General features: G+C 42.0%; 1 protein-coding gene across 1 annotated transcript in view; it reads left to right on the top strand.

The window, feature by feature from the left end:
- LOC126320863 (cholinesterase 1-like) overlaps positions 1 to 18,457 on the top strand; it is a 119,088-nt gene that overhangs the window by 48,032 nt on the left and 52,599 nt on the right. The window contains exon 6 of the mRNA XM_049994127.1: positions 12,080 to 12,282. Coding sequence (XP_049850084.1) covers positions 12,080 to 12,282 — 203 coding nt within the window. The remainder of the gene's footprint in view (positions 1 to 12,079; positions 12,283 to 18,457) is intronic.

Genomic DNA, 18,457 nt, shown 5'->3' on the forward strand with positions numbered 1-18,457 from the left:
ATAGTGTCCAGTTCTTTTCTACAGTTAGCGTCAGTTATCGCATAACATATTTTTTTAAAGAAAACAAACGTCGCTATGAAAATGTGTTACAGCCAGCATAATGGTGCATTTTGTATTGAGTAGCATAGCACATACTGTAGCAAGAAACATCATTGTAACGAGGTTTTATTAATAACGACTCTGGCCCCTCTGTTTAACATAAATATACCAGAATGTACCTCATATCTGCTGTCGTGAAGAACGTCCTTGTACAGGGAACTTCCTTATTGTCTTGGTGGAGAATGGATGGATTGTGAACTATACGGGACGGAAATGCGTCATTTGCTAAACTACCGGGTGATCAAAAAGTCAGTATAAATTTAAAAACTGAATAAATCACGTAATAATGTAGATAGAGAGGTACAAAATGACACACATGCTTGGAATGACATGGGGTTTTGTTAGAACCGAGAAAATACAAAACTTCAAAAAATGTCCGACATTTGGCGCTTCATCTGATCTGAATAGCAATAATTAGCATAACAAAGTAAGACATAGCAAAGATGATGTTCTTTACAGGAAATGCTCAATATGTCCACCAATAGCTGTAGTCGAGGAAAAATGTTGTGAACAGCACTGTTAAGCATGTCCGGATTTATGGTGAGGCATTGGCGTCGGATGTTGTCTTTCAGCATCCCTAGAGATGTGGGTCGATCACAATACACTTGCGACTTCAGATAACTCCAAAGCCAATAATCGCACGGATGTAGGTCTGGGGACCTGCGAGGCCAAGCATGACGAAAGTGGTGACTGAGTACACGATCATCACCAAATAACGGGCGCAAGAGATGTGTCAGACATTTTGTGAACTTGGCTTTTTTTTGTTCTCTTAAAACCCCTTGTCATTCCAATCATGTGTGTCAATTTTTACCTCTCTATCTACTTTATTTCGTGGTTTATTAACGTTTCAAATTTACACTGACTTTTTGATTACCCGCTACATCATCACACCTACTTCCCGTACTGATGGCTTCTTGGAGCTTGCTCCTGAAACTATTTAAGAAAAAAATTAAAATACCGTATAGATTTAGTTTTGTTGTGACAATTTTTGATAGGCTAATAACGTCAGTCTTTGTGGCCCTTTACCGGATCACTTTGAGAAACTGTGGAAACTGTTTGGAAACAAAAACATATTCTCTTACAGTGTTTTTTTATGACCGCTATTAATAGAGATACGACATTAAATCGTTTGTATCCGTATTACTGCATAACACGCAAGAGGAACTCAGTTTCAGCACCGGATTATTTAGTGGCTCTGAGCACTATGGGACTTAACATCTGAGGTCACAAGTCCCCTAGAACTTAGAACTACTTAACCTAAGTAACCTAAGGACATCACACACACCCATGCCCGGGGCGGGATTCGAACCTGCGAGCGTAGAGGTCGCGCGGTTCCAGACTGTAGTGCCTACAATCGCTCTGCCACACCGGCCGGCCTATTCAGTGGTTTTCGGCTAGATAATCTAGGTTGCTTAGGTAGTTAACAAGTGAAATGCGTAGTGTAGCTGACTGATTTGACAAGACCTTTTCGAACAGTTTTCCTTCATTTTTTATGTATGCGTCCACAGCTTATGCGAATATCTTAAAAGAAGTCACTTTTTGTGTATTTTTTAATTTTCGAATTACCCCCGAATATCATTATGTGGAGAAGCCAATTTCGTCCCCTTCGGCGTTACCGGGTTGTATCACACAAAAAGTTACGTTGTCCTTGGGGCATGATATGATTCCATAAAGCGCGTTCATAGTAAAACGTGAGCACGACCACACCGTGTTCGTGTGCAACTATCACACAGTTGGATAATCTCATGTGTGTTTCCAGTTAAATACTTACTCTGAATTTTTTTAACGTACAGTAGAACCCCTCTAATCCGTCACCTTCGGGACCAGGACCATGGTCCGAACGAGAAAAAGGTCGGATTATCCGAAAAATCTAATATTTATTGCAAAAAATATAAAAAGACATTTAGTACAAAAAATTAAACTATTTAAGAACTAAAAGATGTCTACAGTAATATAAAAAGATGTTTTTTTACTCAGTGTTAAACAGTATAATAACTAAAAAATATCTACATACAGTATAATATTTATTGGTTTTAAAAGGAAAAACAAAAACAAATTACAATGCCGTACTGTACATAATAACCAATAAACGATATATACTGTAAACTAAAAAATGTTTATAGCACTGTATATAAAAAAGATATTTTTTACAAATAAATAAATTACTGTATGTATGAACTAAGAAATGATTATACTGCATGCATTGTTTTTACAGTAAAAACGAAAACAAATTTTTTGGAAAAAGAGTCAGGGATACATTTTTGACGAGTTTTCCAAGGATCAATCCAGCCTTCACTGGCAGCAACTTTACTTTCGGCTTCCAGTTTTTTGCGCAAAAATATTGCTTTTTCTTTGAGAATTGGCCCAGATATTGGAGTTCCTTTCCTTCTTTCTTGACAAAACCACATCCACAATGCGTTATCAAGCAGTTCAAGTTAAGGCTTTTTTAATGTTTTGCGATTCTTCAGAGTGTTATTACCATAATCGTAACTGTATAGCAGTCAACGTCTTTCCGATTCTTCCTCCAACCCTTAATTGTCGTAACGCCTACATTCAGTTTCTTTGCAATTTTTTGGATCGAATCTCTTTCGTCCAGTCTTTGTAGCACTGCTAATTTTTCATTTAGTGAAACAGTTACGTGTTTACATTCGAATATAGACACGTTAAAAAAAAAAGAAAGGCAACTGTATACGCAGTGAATCTACAGTAATAAGTACGGTAGAGAACACGGAATAAAGCAAACAAAGAAGTGTTTTAATCCCAACAAAGGATAAAACTGCACAATAACGTACAGTATAACAATACGCACAACGGTAGACACCGCAACAACGGCCCAACAGGCGTCCAGTCAGTGACAAGTCGGCACAGGTTCGCGAGCCTGAGCATGGTCGGACTAACCGGAGTGACGGACCATCCAAGGTCGGATTAGAGGGGTTCTACTGTGTTATGAATGCTGGTATGGACAAAAATGTCGTATATGTGCTGTACCTTTTATTCTATTTATTTATTTGTTTTTTTCTTCATAATACACGGTCGAGTCACATTAATGTAACTACCGCCTATGTTCGACGTCAACGAGGAACAACCAATCACCAACGGCAGGTGACAGCACCAGCAGCGGACGGTACATGGAGCTTGTCTGGGGGGGATGTGGAAAACAGTGCAGTCGCTATCGTAATACGGAAACGGGGTGACGAAACGGAGTGACCTGTCTGACGTTCGAAAGCGGATGATCGTTGGTTTTCGGTCCAAGGACGGTAGCATTTCCGAAACGGATAGGTTTGTAAACTGTTCTCGCTCCGCCATGGTTACAGCAGACTGTAATGGTAAAATGGCCCTATCCAGAAAAGACGCTGGGGGTCTGAGGGAGCTGTGTTGCACCATGGGCCATAGATGAAAAGGATGAACGACGACTGCGGAGATGTGTACGGGCGAATAGACGTACAGTTGTCGAGCAGGTGACCACCCATTTGAACCAGACGGCTGCAAACAGTGCCTCCTCAAAGACAGTCCAGGCATATGGGTCACCACAGCAAGCTCCTGGTTCATACATCCATGTTGAGTGCTGTTCATAGGCGACGAAGACTGCAATTTGCGTGCCAGTAGCATAGCGGGACGTCCACTCAGTGGCGATACGTGGCCTTTTCAGATGAATGTTTCATGCTCCACCGGAACGATAGCCGTTGGAGTGGGCGGCATTGCAATAATTGTCGGAAGGGTCCAGGCCGCAGGACGGAGCGCTGTGGTCTGAGGAATATTTTCGTGGCAGGCCCTGAATGACGTCGTCATTCTGGAAGCTACAATGGAGCAACATAACTACGCATCTATCCTTGGGGACCATGACAACGCCTACGTGAAGATTGTTTCTTCCTCGGCACGATGGCATCTACCAGCAGGACAATGAAACGCACGTGTGTGGTTCGAAAAGAACCAAGAGTTTACGATACTGCTCTGGCCACCAAATGTCCCAGATTTAAATCCAATCAAATATCTGTGAGAACGCTTCTATCGGGAAGCTCGCGCAATGGAGCCTCACCTGAGAAACCTAGCGCAGCTGTCCAAGACAGTGGAGTCGCTATGGCTTCACATCCCTGTTGGTATCTTCGTAACAACTATGAGTCCCTTCCTACACGTCCGCGCTGCAAAAAGTGGTTTTTGACAGATGGTCAAAATAATGTGGCTTCACCGTAGTTGTCTGCTTAGGGATGACAGTGTAGATGATAACATGTAGCAATTATAACATAATTTATGGGGTGATGTAGCTTTATAATGGCTAATAGGGCAAAATTAGTTAATTCCTGATAATGAAACGAAGTGTTTGTTTAGTTTGAAAACTAAATAGAGACACCCTATCCAGAAATATTGCTTCTTTCCATATAAAGATGTTTTATCGTAAAATATTACAGTTGTTTTAAAAGAGCGGCGAGTGAAATTAATTATTGCCTCTAGCGAATAAAAGATCTTCGTGTTTCACTTGTTGATTGGAAGCAATTCTCGGCACTCGTATGTGGATGAAATCCGAAGGAAGAATGTCATTTCAAGTGTTAGCTGACAAAGAAAACAACGGAGGTGAAGTGTGAGGCACTATGTTTTGGCCCAAATGGCTCTGAGCACTATGCGACTTATCTTCTGAGGTCATCAGTCACCTAGAACTTAGAACTAATTAAACCTAACTAACTTAACGACATAACACACATCCATGCCCGAAGCAGGATTCGAACCTGCGACCATAGCGGTCGCACGGTTCCAGACTGCAGCGCCTAGAACCGCACGGTCACTCAAGCCAGCACTATTTTTTAATTCCAATGTGAGTTAGCTCTCAGCCCCTAGAGAAGTGACAGCATTCTACTATTTTGTTTTAAATTATCCATCAGTGCAATTGAGAAGAGGTCTGCAGAGACGATTTTCTAAATTACATTACTGCCCTGTGCATGGGTTTTCCGTGATCTCTAGCATAAATTGTTGATTTCCATCCACAGGTGTCATACAGAGATAAAATTGTGATAAATATAGTCCTACAGTCTACAGCTATAACCGAGTTGGAAAACTGGAAGAGGCGCTACTTAATTCCCTTACCTGTGCTCCGAAAAAGACAGTACGTTGCAGACACACGCAGTGCTAACCAAGCTCCAGTGCGAAACCTACAAGAAAGCAATATGCATCACGCTAAGACTGGAAAGCTGTGTATTCTACAGTCTTTTATCATCGTTTCTTCATTCCTTTTGTAGTTATGATTTTTCTCTTGTCTACTTCACCTATGTATGAGACATACCTCTGCTGTTGTGATCGACTGTAGACTTCATCGCGTATTTGAAGTTTGGCGGTGGCAATCGAGGTGGAGTGAAAACGTTTTTTTTTTTCGGCTGGGTGTGACGCCACGGATCTTCCACTATCAGAGTAGAGAGAGGATTTACAACAGTGGTTCCCAGCCTGGGAGTTAATTGACCCCTGAGTGGTAAAACTAAATTATCCCGGGGTAAAGACACAAAGGGTTAGATTACGGTTGTGTCACGTAACTAAATTGCTTCAAAAATCCAACTTCAGTAAATCATTAGACTAATAACTTTAAGATAGGTTGCTAATTCTAAAAGTGTCAAAAATGAGCATTAACGCATGACGGTACATGGCGGAGGCCACAGTCAGGGCATTAACGACAGACATTACCGGGGCTTCGCGAGCTGTGGGCGACGACAGCTTGCTGCAGCTCTCTGCTTGGCTGTATTGTTGCGGTAGTGCGTTATTTACTCCACCGAGTTGTGGTCGGACAGCTCATTATTCTTCTCTCGTTACTCAGTTCTTAGCTCGCCAACCATACCGAAGTACACGAAGTGGAGTGCCTTCTCAACGTATGTCGAAATGAGACGAGAAAGAGAAACAGGTGAGTGAAATGTTTCCTGTTCGAGAGCTAACCGTTGGGTGATAAATTCTGAATTACCGGCACTGCCTTTTGTTTACTACTGGACATAAATAGCTGAGTCGATAAGATACAAGTAGGTGTGTAAGTTTCTTTTTTACTTGTAGTTCTGTTGTCACTGAACAGTAATCGTACACAGCTATCATCTAAAAAGTACTTCACAGAAAGGACGGAAATGGATTCAGCATGTGCCTCAAGCCGACTTTTTCACTACAGAAAAAACGTTGGAGACACAGGTGTATGATTTCAGACGTAGACATAATCGTGGTTACAGGCTTGTGAGTAGAGGAAATACAGGGCGACAAAAATATTTACAGAAGTCTGTGAGGCCTATTTTGTTGCAATATCCCCATTAACATAAAAAGACTACACCACATTTAACATGTAGTCATGCTTCGAAAGAAAGAGCACACTTTGCGCTACATATGACTGTCTGCTCTCCCCATTTAATCACAACACTCGCGCTCGCCAAGCTGCCTCCTCAAAACGCCTGATTTATGCACGTATAAAAAGGTGACAGCATTGCTTCTGTAAATCGCAGTACGCAATGATTCACTGTTCACACTCATTGTCACTATTCTTTATGGCTGACGTTTTCGCCCTGCCAACCAAAGATTCTTGTACACATCTGTATTTCATTCAAGGAAACCATAAAACTGGAAGATGAGTCACCTGCTACCCCACCTAAAAAATTCCTTGTATAAAAAACAAAAGCTGCACTCCCCGATGAAGTACTTTTATTTTGGAAAATGATTTACTTTTTGTATAGAAAGTTAAAAACCACAGATTTTTCATTCGTATATTTTTTCGCTCCGCAGTTGTTGTCAATCTGTTGCACGAAAACTATTCGATAAGAATTTCATTCTTTGCATCTTAGTTTCATATGGTAGTCTGATGACGAAGTACCTATGTTTTCATAACTAGTAATATTTATTACGACTCTTCGGAGCTAAGAACTCACTTCTTTGCTGCGCCGCCAAAAAAATTCCTTGTGTAAAAGAACAAAAGCTGCACTACTCGATGAAGTACTTTTCTTTTGGAAAATGATTTACTTTTTGTATTAAAAGTTAAAAAAGACACATTTTGCATTCGCATATTTTTTTGCTCCGCAGTCGTTGTCATACTACTGCATGAAAACTATTCGGTAAAAATTTCATTTTTTTCATCTTAGTTTCATATGGCAGTCTGATGACGAAGTAGCTATGTTTTCATAATTGGTAATAGTTACTAGGATTCTTCGAAGCTAAGGACACTTCGTGTTGTTCGAAAAATGTGCTGTGAATTATGAGTGCGAAGTGCGACTGCTGATCCTAGGGAGGCAAAAATTGGAAGTCTGAAAATGTCTTCTTTTTTTCGAAATGCGTCCCCTAATATCTCTACAAGTCTTCCAGAAACTTTTGTACTCATCCGCAAGTAATTTCTGAGTCCCATTCCTTCCTCCATTTTTCAGGTATGTAGAAGGTTATGCCCATGTGTGTTTCTTACTTTAAGAACCTCATGGGTCCATCAGAGTTTATAAACAATGCTGCTAGTTTTCGATTGTTGCACTTTAGGTCATATATTTCTGCAAACGAAAGTAGCTAACACATCGAAGTAATTTTTTATGTTCATAATAGACCAACATCTATTTCTGGTCAGAGGAGAATAGTTTACCAGTCTTATGTATAATTTCAACATGTCTTAAACAGATCTGAATGCGTTAAGGCGCGTCCACACAGAGCGCTCTACGTTGGATGCGTTCCATATGTCACCGGTACGTTAGAGGAACGCGAAGGTTCATGCACATTCAGTTTGGGAGGAATTGCGCCGCGCCATACTTCGTGCTTCACGTTGCAGCGCCGCAGTCTCGCAGCTGGAGCAAGATAAGATTGCAAGAGCCTCATTTATTGTACTGTACCCTCATCTGGAAAAGAGCTGTTGTCAGTGGTTAACACCAGCGTTAAAAAGTACAGTGGAAAGAGTCTTTTCATTACACTAATTGTTGGCAAGATTGAACAGTTTGAATATTTTTATCGAATGTCTTTCAAAAACTTGGCACCTATTGTACATGAACCATGAACAATCCACACAGCCTGCACAACTGCAGTATCAAGAGAACTTTTTGCCAACGGCAGAACCCTTTATGACTTTCACGTCCTTATTCTAGATATCCAAAATATATCTGCTATTGTCATCGAAGTATGCATTTTGTTATTCGCTTCATTGATTTCGCATGCGACACCACTGGCGACCCGCTGTCAATCATAAATTAGTTTTGTTTTTATATGTTATTTATTATCCTTAGGATCTCACAATTCCTGCTTTTCTCTACAAAGAGCTGTAAGTTGTTCAGTTTCCTTTGGTTACACTCCATAGTTAGCGAGAACACACTGCTGGAATGCGAATATAAACACTCACTGGGCCACTACACATGCTAACATTAAGCCATTTACGCAGTGTATGAAATGCTGTAATTCGTCAGACTGTACACTGCGAGACGGCCCTTTGCGATGTTCATTTGAACCTTGTCTCTGACTCACGTCCGCACTGGCAATGTTCCAGAATGCTGAGTCTGAGACTCATGCTTCAGGTGTCACGTATAATTCAAAATGCATGGGAAATATTGTTCTGCGAGCACCGGATTCGAGATGCGGTGTCAAGAAGTCACTTGATTTGCCGTCCAGAAGCAGTCTTGAGACAGTTAAACGCAGTTTGCGTTTCAGTACGCTCCACTCTGAACACTATTGTAGCGTACGCTTCGATTCTCTCCCGTCTCTTTCTCAGGCGTAAACATGGCGTTATTACTCTGGTCAACTGTTCCCTTTCATTTACCAGCTAATCTAAAGAGCTCATTGGTAATCTACAAATCTAAAAGCATAGTGTTCGATTTCTGGTATGTCATAGGATTGTTGTCCCTCACTCATTACCTCTTTCCTCTCTGAATGTTTGTTGATGTGAAAAATGCTGAGTTACGCAGTGGTTCGGAATTCACGTTAGACAGTAGTTCCCTCTGTAACAGGCAGGGTAAGTCAGTTCAAAAGTCGGAGAAAGGCAAGGAGATATCCCCCCCCAAAACGACCATGCGCAGTACACACTGTGGTGTTCAAAACAATCTTCGGATCGATGAAGCTTTACTTTACTTACATTGAGGAATGCTAACAGTCGTGTTAAACTTACAATGAATAAAATTCAGCAATGCTGACATCTGTGTTAAACTTACGATGAACAAAGTATAGCAACAGTGTAGTAGATAATTCTGTCCTCCATGTCGTAAAATACTGAGAAACGTTAACATAGATAAGCTTTTCCTTCTTACAGCATGACGTAAAACGAATACTTGAGTCCAACTTCTGTATGCGCACAACATAATTCCATATTAACTGCACAAGTCGGCCGGTGTGGCCGAGCGGCTGTAGGTGCTTCAGTCTGAAACCGCGCGACCGCTACGGACCCAGGTTCGAATCCTGCTCTAAGTTCTAGGGGACTTATGACCTCAGATGTTCAGTCCCATAGAACTGAGAGCCATTTCATAACTGCACAAGATAACCACCTCTCAGAAGTTTCGGTATGGGTAACTCGCAGCTTTACAAAAATATCAGCTTCCACACTAAACGACGTAACCATCGTAAACACCACTGCGGGCGCTGGTGTATATTTACACGTTAAGTACATCGTGTAACAGGGCTTAGGACGTCAGCATATGGGACAAGTTACCTAACGTTGACGTGGCGCTCTACTAATTTTATGACATCACTTGCTCCTATTTCACGCTGAGGAGCCAATTCGTCAAGCGAAACACAAATTAAGTTCTGCGATATTTCGGCGGCGTGCCACGTACAGACGAACAAATTCAAAGAAAGAACGCTCCCTGCGTCACAAGCTGAAAGCCTCGAAGAAAGTTTTAGGCCCACAGAAAGCAAGCTGCCATATTGTACCTGTCTTGTTCGGCAGTAACCCATATTCGGAAGATTTTATGATATGAATATATGCTGTTTCATAGCACCAGCACATTGAAAATCTCGCGGACGAATCATTATTGGTACGATCTGTTGTAATAATATACGGGAAACGTAGCATTGATGTTTAAAGAATTTTCGTGTTTCGTTATTATCGCGTAAAAGTTCGCGTGTCATCAGAGTAAGCCGTTTTAAGGCAATGGCGTATTAAAAAGTAATGAAAAACTTTCCGTTCTTGTTACTAGTTGTTACAATTAAATGTAAATCAATAACATATCTGCAATTTAACACCTGCAGAAGACTACAGTCTAGCGTACTGTATAGAGGCATCAGGTTACAATGCAGAGTTTAGAGCGGTTTGGGATTCGAGTCCTGTTGAATTTATTTATTTATTTTCTTCTTCTTCGCGTTTTCCTAAAGATTCAGGGACATCCTCACGAAATTAATAGATATAATGTCTGTAATATTTAATTTTGTGTAAATATAAGTACGTTCTCTTTCAGGACTGAGTTTGTCCCATTCGTTGGAATTTTATAAGCTGATTTCCTTAGTGACCTGGACATGTAACTCTCATTTTTGTTTTATTACGAGGACTATTCCGATGGTAAGGTCCAATGTATCGGGAAATGGAAAGCACTGTGAGAATCAAGAACGATTTGTTTGCTACAGTTACCCACACCTTCCACCTACTTCTCTACATCGTCGCCGCTCCGACTTCCACATTTGTCCTAGCGCTATACCACGTTTCCAGTACCCTCGTCATAGAAGGCAGCCGCCTGTGCTTTCCGCCCATTCTCTGCGCTTGTCTACAGCTCGTTGACTGAGCCAAAAAGTTGTCTGAAAAGCCAGTGCTTCATGTAAGCGGAGATGAAACTCAGAGGCATCCTGTTACGGGCTGTGTTGTGGGTGATCAAACACTTCTCATCGAAAACACTGCAGGAGCCTAAACTCGACTGATGTCTGAAGTAGTGCTGGAGGGAACTGGCACCATGAATCCTGCAGAGCTGTCCATAAAACCGTACGAATACGAGGGGGTGGGGACCTCTTCTGAACAGCACGTTGCAAGGCATCCTAGGTACGCTCAATAATGTTCATGTCTTGGGAGTTCGGTGGCCACTTGAAGTGTTTATAATCGCAAGTTTGTTCCTGGAGCCACTCTGTAGCATTCTGGACGGAAGGGGTATAGCATTGTCCTACTGGAATTCCCCAAGTCTGTCGGAATGCACAATGGACATGAATGGAGGCAGGTGATCAGACGGGTACAAGTCACCTATCAGGGTCGTATCTAGACGTATCAGGGGGCCCATATCACTCCAACTTCACACTCCCTACACCATTACAGAACCTTCATCAGCGTGAACAGTTCCCAGCTGCACGCAGGGCCCATCGATTCATGAGGTTGTCTCCATACTCGTACACGTCAATCCACCCGATACAATTTGAAACGAGACTCGTCCTACCAGGCAACATGTTTCCAGTCATCAGCACTCCAATGTCGGTGTTGACGGGCCCAGGCGAGGCGTAAAGCTTTGTGTCGTGCAGTCATGAAGGCTACACGAGTGGACCTTCTGCTTCGAAACCCCATATCAGCTATGTTTCGTTGAATCGTTCCCTGTGCTGATACTTGTTAAAGGTCTAACACTGAAATCTGCAGCAAGCTGAGGAAAGGTTGCACTTCTGTCATGATGAATGATCCTCTGCAGACATCATTGGTCCCGTTCTTGAAGGATCTTTTTCCGGCCTCAGCAATGTCGGAGATTTGATGTTTTCCTGGATTCCTGATATTCATGGTGCACTCGTGAAATGTTCGTGCGGGAAAATCCTCACATCATCGCTGCCTCAGAGATGCTGTGTGCCATCGCTCGTCCGCTGACTAAAACACCATGTTCAAACTCACTTTAATCTTGACAGCCAGCCATTTCATCAGCTGTAACCGATCTAACAGCTGCTCGAGATACTTGTCTTATGTAGGCGTTGCACACCGCAGCACCGTATTCTGCCTGTATGCATATATCCGTATTTGAATACCAGCTTCTTTGGCGCTTCAGTGTATAAGACATGTCTGTATAAATAGGCGAGTTGTCGTTTCTGCCTGTACGCGGGGCTGAGTGTGGCGGGCGCCTCGTTGCAGGGCTGTTCACGCGCGCCATCGCGGCCAGCGCCTCGGCGCTCAGCCCGTGGGCCTTCACCAGGAGTCCCCGGCAGCGCGCTCGCTCGCTGGCCGCCGCGCTGGGGCTGCCGTCCAACGCCTCGGACCAGCAGGCGCTCCACCTGCTGTCCCGCGTGCCGCCGTGGCTGCTGCTCACACACACCAGAGCCGCGCTCTCCAAACGGGTACGTCCTACAACCTACAGCCACTTCTCAAGCATACCAGCTGCACACTCTTCCATCAGGTACTCCGTCAAATCTATCCAGATACTTACTTATTCGTGGACATTAATTTAGGATGTGTCCACCCTCCCCCATTTTAAGAGCTTGGCTGCGAACGCTTTTAATGATTTGTCTGGGTTTCTTTGGAGGGAAAACACCCTAATTTTCCTCAAGAGCCGAAACCAGAGACAGTAGCGACGTCAGGCGACCGTAGTCGACCTTCTAACTCATCCAAAAGACGTTAAACTCATGCTGGAAGTCTTGTAGGCTACTCCATTTCAGAAATACAGGGTGTATCAAAACAATCTGATTTGGCGCGTCTACAGGGTGAAAAGTATTTAAACCGACGATCTCTAGGAGGTCGTAGGGGACATCAAAACAATTTGTTCCCCAGTGTCATTTTCTCCTATGAGGAATATTTAAACCAGCAGTGGAAGATTTCTCTGGTGGCAAATTAACTAAACCAACAAACAAGAGGCAACACATTAACACAACCCAATTTCAGTTGCAGTAGATTTTCAAAAATGCCTCCATTGACACGTAAACAAAGGTTAAACCGTCGGGTCATCTTCTGTTTGCCACGAGCAAAAAAGGAGAATCCTGAATTGTTCCTGCTGCTGCTATTATCCAGGCAACCAGATCCTCTTCTGATGCAACAGGAGATGCACAAACAAGGTTGTGCATCTCTCCCCACAGAAGGGAAATATCTGGGGATCGAGCAGGCCATGGTACAGGACCACCTCTGCCAATCCACGTTTCTGGGAACCGTCGGTCCAGGAATCGACGCACACGACGACTGAAATGTGCCGGCGCCCCGTCATGTTAGAACCACATGCGTTGTCTTGTAGGGAGCGGGACGTTTTCCAGCAATTCTGGCAATGCTCTGGCGAGAAAATTGTAATAGTGCCTAGGTAACAGAAACGGCCCAATTAAACAGTCCTCAACAACACCGACCCGCACATTAACGAAGAACCGCACTTGATGAGCGCTAGTAACGGTGGAGTTTGGGTTATCCTCACTCAAAACAAGCGAATTGTGCATGTTGAAGACTCCATAACGCCCGAACATTGCTTCATCGGTAAACAGCACAGAGGATGGAAATGTAGGATACATTTCACACTGTTCCAGGTACCACAGCGAAAACTGTGCTCTGAGGGGATAATCAACTGGTTCCAGGTTGTGGATACACTGTAAGTGAAATGGACATACAAATTGTTCTCGAAGCACTGTTCTTACATTCGTCTGACTCGTCCCCATGTTACGTGCAGTTGCACGACTGCTGATTGTAGGATCCCACTCCACATGCTGCAAGACAGCTTCCTCAAATTGCAGCGTTCTTACCGTGCGACGGCGTCCCTGACCAGGTAATCTGGTAAATGACCCGGTCTCACGCAGATGTTGGTACACAGCAGCAAAGGTCGTATGATGCGGGATGAGGCGATTAGGAAATTGTTGTTGATAAACCCGTTGTGCAGCTCGTCCGTTGTTGTGCGCTACGTAGTACACTCCAGGTGTACCGCTCCATTAGTAAACACAGACAAACACTACTGCACTGGTTGACGGCAGTTGCCTACACCTGAAGAGCGTAATACGCCCTCTAACAGCTGAAGATCGTAATACAGCCCCTAACAACTGAAGAGCGTAATATGGCCTCCACCGGTTTGAATAATCCTCATAGGAAAAAATGACATTAGGGAATAGTATTTGTTTTGATGTCACCTACAACCTCCCAGACTTTGCCGGTGTAAATACTTTTCACCCTGTATATTTCTGGAACTAATAAACATATACAATTAGTTTTATTTTTTGAGGAAACTCAAAAAAAATTTCCACACTTTTTCATAGGTGTTCATCTTGGCACAGCGTATGCCAATGCGGTATTCAAATTGTTCCCACAATGCAGCCAGTATGTCTTGAGTTACAACTTCCACAGCTGCTGTTATGCGATGTCTCAGTTCATTCATTCTTGTTGGTAACGGATGCACATTAACACAGTCTTTTATAAACCCCCACAAGAAATAATCACATAGTCAGGTCCGGTGACCTTGGAGACCAATAATGTAAGGCTGAATCATTTAGTCCAGTGCGAATCCTTTGATTTAAAAACCCCACACTTGCAGATGCCAATGTGGCGGTGCCTCCTCCCGTTGGTACATGAAGTCGTTCGAATCAGTTTCCAACTGTGGGAAAAGGAAGTCTTGAAGCTTATCTACGTAGTCTATGACTTGCTGTAACAGTGTTCTCTGCAAAGAAAAATGGACCATAGACCTTTTCCCATGTAACTGCACACAAAACACATTAAATTTTGGAGAGTCCCTCTCATGACGTACATCTTCATGTGATTGTTTCGTACACCATATTTTCATATTATGAAGGTTCACCTTTCCGTTTAAATGGAATGTTCCCTAAACACTAAGGGTGGAAGAAAATTGTCATCCCCCATCTTGCCGAAAACGAAGGTATAGAATTCTACACATTGTTTTTTGTCACCTTCACGAAGAGCTTGCAGTAGCTGAATTTTGTATGGTTTCATGTGTAAACGTCGACGCAGCACACAGCCGACGGACATCTGGGGCATGTTGAGCTGTCGAGCTGCACGACGAACATATTTCTGTGGACTCTCTGTGAAACTAGGGTGGAGGCATTCGACGTCGGCGTCAGACACTGAGGGACGGCCCAGCGATTTGCTTTTACACAAACAACCTGTTTCTCGGAATTGTTCATGTAATCGTCTAATGCTCTGTGTTGTAGAAGGATTCACACCATACCTAATTCGAAAGTCACGCTGAACAGTTATTACTGACCCGCACTGTGCAAAACGTAGAACACACCAGGCTATCTGTTGTTCAGATACCATTTTTACTAAGACTGATGTGGGCGTTCAATCCTGCTACCCAGCGGGAACCTTGTAAAACAAGAGAGTTTGCTCTTTTCAACAGTACGTTGTTCACGCACAATCTCAAATATCATAATAGCTATGATTTTTTGAAAATCGGATGATTCTTTTTGATCCACCCAGTATTCTCATCAATTCCCGTAATTTAGTACGTTTTTCGCGACTTTACGTATTTAGTCGTATTTCCCTCAATTTTAGGTAACTCCTACGAATTTTTTGTAACTGTACCAGGTTTCTCTCAATTTTTAACGATCTTATGTCATTTTTTCATATTTTTGCTATAGTCTTCCATACGTATATGGTCATATTCTTGGCATACTCATGCGTTGTTTGATTTTACGCAAGGAGATTTGCGTGTCCTATACACCAGCCTACCGAAAAATTCTAAGAATTCCTCTCTTTCCGATGAGTTAAATGTATGCGTTTTGGATATTAAGGTCATGAAAAGTGTAGTAACACTCGTCTCTCTCCCGGATAAGGCTCAACGAGTGGTGCAGATTATAAATTATTGTCCACAAACCATTGCAACACAAATGCTTTCTGATGACAGGGTGCATGGGATCTGAAGTGCTTACCTGAGCACTTGTTCATCGTTTCACTACTGTGTAACACGTATCTTTTAGTGAGTAAGCTCGTCAGGAATGGATCTAAGAATCTATGTATACTAGACAACTTTTCTTTGGTCGACACTGCCTATTCCCAAAATATTGAAAGCAAAGATCTTGCAATTCAAGAGATATTTTTCACAGTACAGAAGAAGAAGAAGAAGAAGAAGACGAAGACGAAGACGAAAACGAAGAAGTGCTCATGGTTCTTAAGGGATGGAGTTTGGACCTCATGTTATTAGACCTTTTTGCTTCAAATGATCGTCCCTGTCACATTTCTTAATACTGACCATTGGTCCTGGGAACCCTGTATAACAAATAGGAGTAGACCAAACACTGATAGATGTAAAACTCACTTTTTTGTGATTTATCCCCAGTCATTCCACTTTTCTACCATTTTCACATTATTTGAACTATTCAGCACAACTTTTTACATTCTGTTTGTTAAGTAAGATTCAAACCAGTTGTGTGTAAAGCCATCAGTTCCATAAAAACTGTTTTTTTCTCTGAGTATCTTTTACTCAATTAAACCTCTTGGGCATATCACAAAAATTATTTAATGGTTTTAATATTTGGTGAGTGAATGTATAAATAGCATTCTCAGTCAGGTAGTTGTTCTGGAATCTAAAATGTGATATGGTAAATAAACTGTTTCGAATATTTTCTAAAAGATGTCAGTAGTGGATGGTATTTATTGGCCATTTCCTGTAACCTTTCTTATAAAGAGGTCAAACGATTCCATATTTTAACCTGTCTGGAAAAACTTCCTATGGCGGTGTTGCATTACATGTATCACTAAGAAAATTACTAGTTAAGTTAGAAAAATGTTTCACAGTTCTGTTTGAATTTCCATGAACACCATACAGACATTTGTTTTTCAGCATTTTTTTTTAATTCTCTTAACTTAATTGAGGAAGATTTGTGCTAAATCTAGTTGCTAAAATTTTGTGGACTGACATTAGTACAGTCTCTTTCTGCTTCAACTGAACCACGTGATCATATTTTTGCAGCTATGAATAGGAAGTCATTGTTACAGGTGCTCACAACTTGTGAATTGTAGCTCACAATGCTGTCATTTGGTCTTGTACGCTGACTGGCTCTCATGTCTCCGTTTTTACAATATTCAATATAGTTTTAATCTTGTGATGCACATTATTCATTTGTGTCAGGCTGCATATGCTTCTGGTCGTTCCCATTACTTTACTTAAAATATTACAGTACAGTTGTAGTTTCAACACATACTTTGTGTTTTTAATGGGTTTTCTGGATAACTTTTTTGGAAAGCGACCTTCATGTGTTGACACAAACTTTAATATGGAGTAAATTGAATTTAACATTAGCATCTCTTTCTGTATATATCTAACCAATTACCACCCCTTCTAACTTACTCTTGATACTGCACCGGTATCCTGTCCTCATCAATATGCCTCATAGTTTTGTATGACGCTGGGTCAGGGCTGCAAGGTGCTATATTACTTATTTGCATTAATTTTGGCTCATGATCAAATAGTCCGTTAACAACATGGTACACATTGACCGTTTCAGGCACTGTCTATAAAAATACTACCTCGCTGCATATGAATAGGAAAAGTAACTAATTGAAATTGAATTGAAGCATTCAGGTAATAATTGCAGTTAATTATTCCTGTATCTGTTTCTTCAGATGTCTACACTGAAATCACCACAAAATCACTAAATGTTTCTTACTGTCTGACAGGTAGCTCCACAGTTTATCTGCATTTTTCATGAACAGCAGAAAATTCCCTACAGTGGATATGTAGACTACTACAATACCTGAGGAGTATTCTGCAGTAACAACAAGCAGAAATATCTCCTAGATTCTTATTTGCACATTTGTTTGTGTCCGACTTTTACATATTACAAACATCTTTTACACTCTCCTTCTTTTCCTTTGTTAACTCGCCAGGAAACTTATTCTTGTCTAAAACCTCTGACGTTTGAGACCTCCATCCCTGTGTTTGCACCATGTTCAGAGATACACAGAACACCTGTCACTTCGGAATTTTCCACATCTTCTAGGCACACAACCCCCTTATGTTCTGATAAAACAAGTTAATTTCATTTTCTTGCAAACTGTGCTTACATTATAGTCCTGTTCCGTCCAAATTCCTCTAAATACTTTCTCTTTACAACGTAACACTAACGTAAAAGATTGTGCCCCACTCCAGCGCGTGGTAGCAGTGCGGTCTTAGGCGCCTTGCCACGGTTCGCGCGGCTGCCTCCGTCGGAGTTTCGAGTCCTCCCTTGGCCATGGGTGTTTGTGTGTCCTTAGCGTAGGTTAGTTTAACTTAGACTGAGTAGTGTGTAAGCCTAGGGGTCGATGACCTCAGCAGTTTGGTCCCATAGAACTTACGACAAATTTCCAATTGTCCCCACTGACTCCAGTAATTACAGTAATTTTGTCTTGTGTGCTCGTGACACCCTCTACACTTTCTACAACGTGCTCAGCTAATTTGTCCTTCATGTTCTCCCAGCTTCCACTGTTTGTTTCGGCCTTCAACCTATGTAATTCAAAACACGCTGTTCCTAACTGTGCCAGAGGGGTGCAAATATTAGTTCGCTGTTCCATGTTACTATTGTCTCAACTGCGTAATACACGATTCCATGGGAAGGCATC

Source organism: Schistocerca gregaria, chromosome 2 (assembly GCF_023897955.1).
Source record: "Schistocerca gregaria isolate iqSchGreg1 chromosome 2, iqSchGreg1.2, whole genome shotgun sequence".
NCBI lineage: Eukaryota > Metazoa > Arthropoda > Insecta > Orthoptera > Acrididae > Schistocerca > Schistocerca gregaria.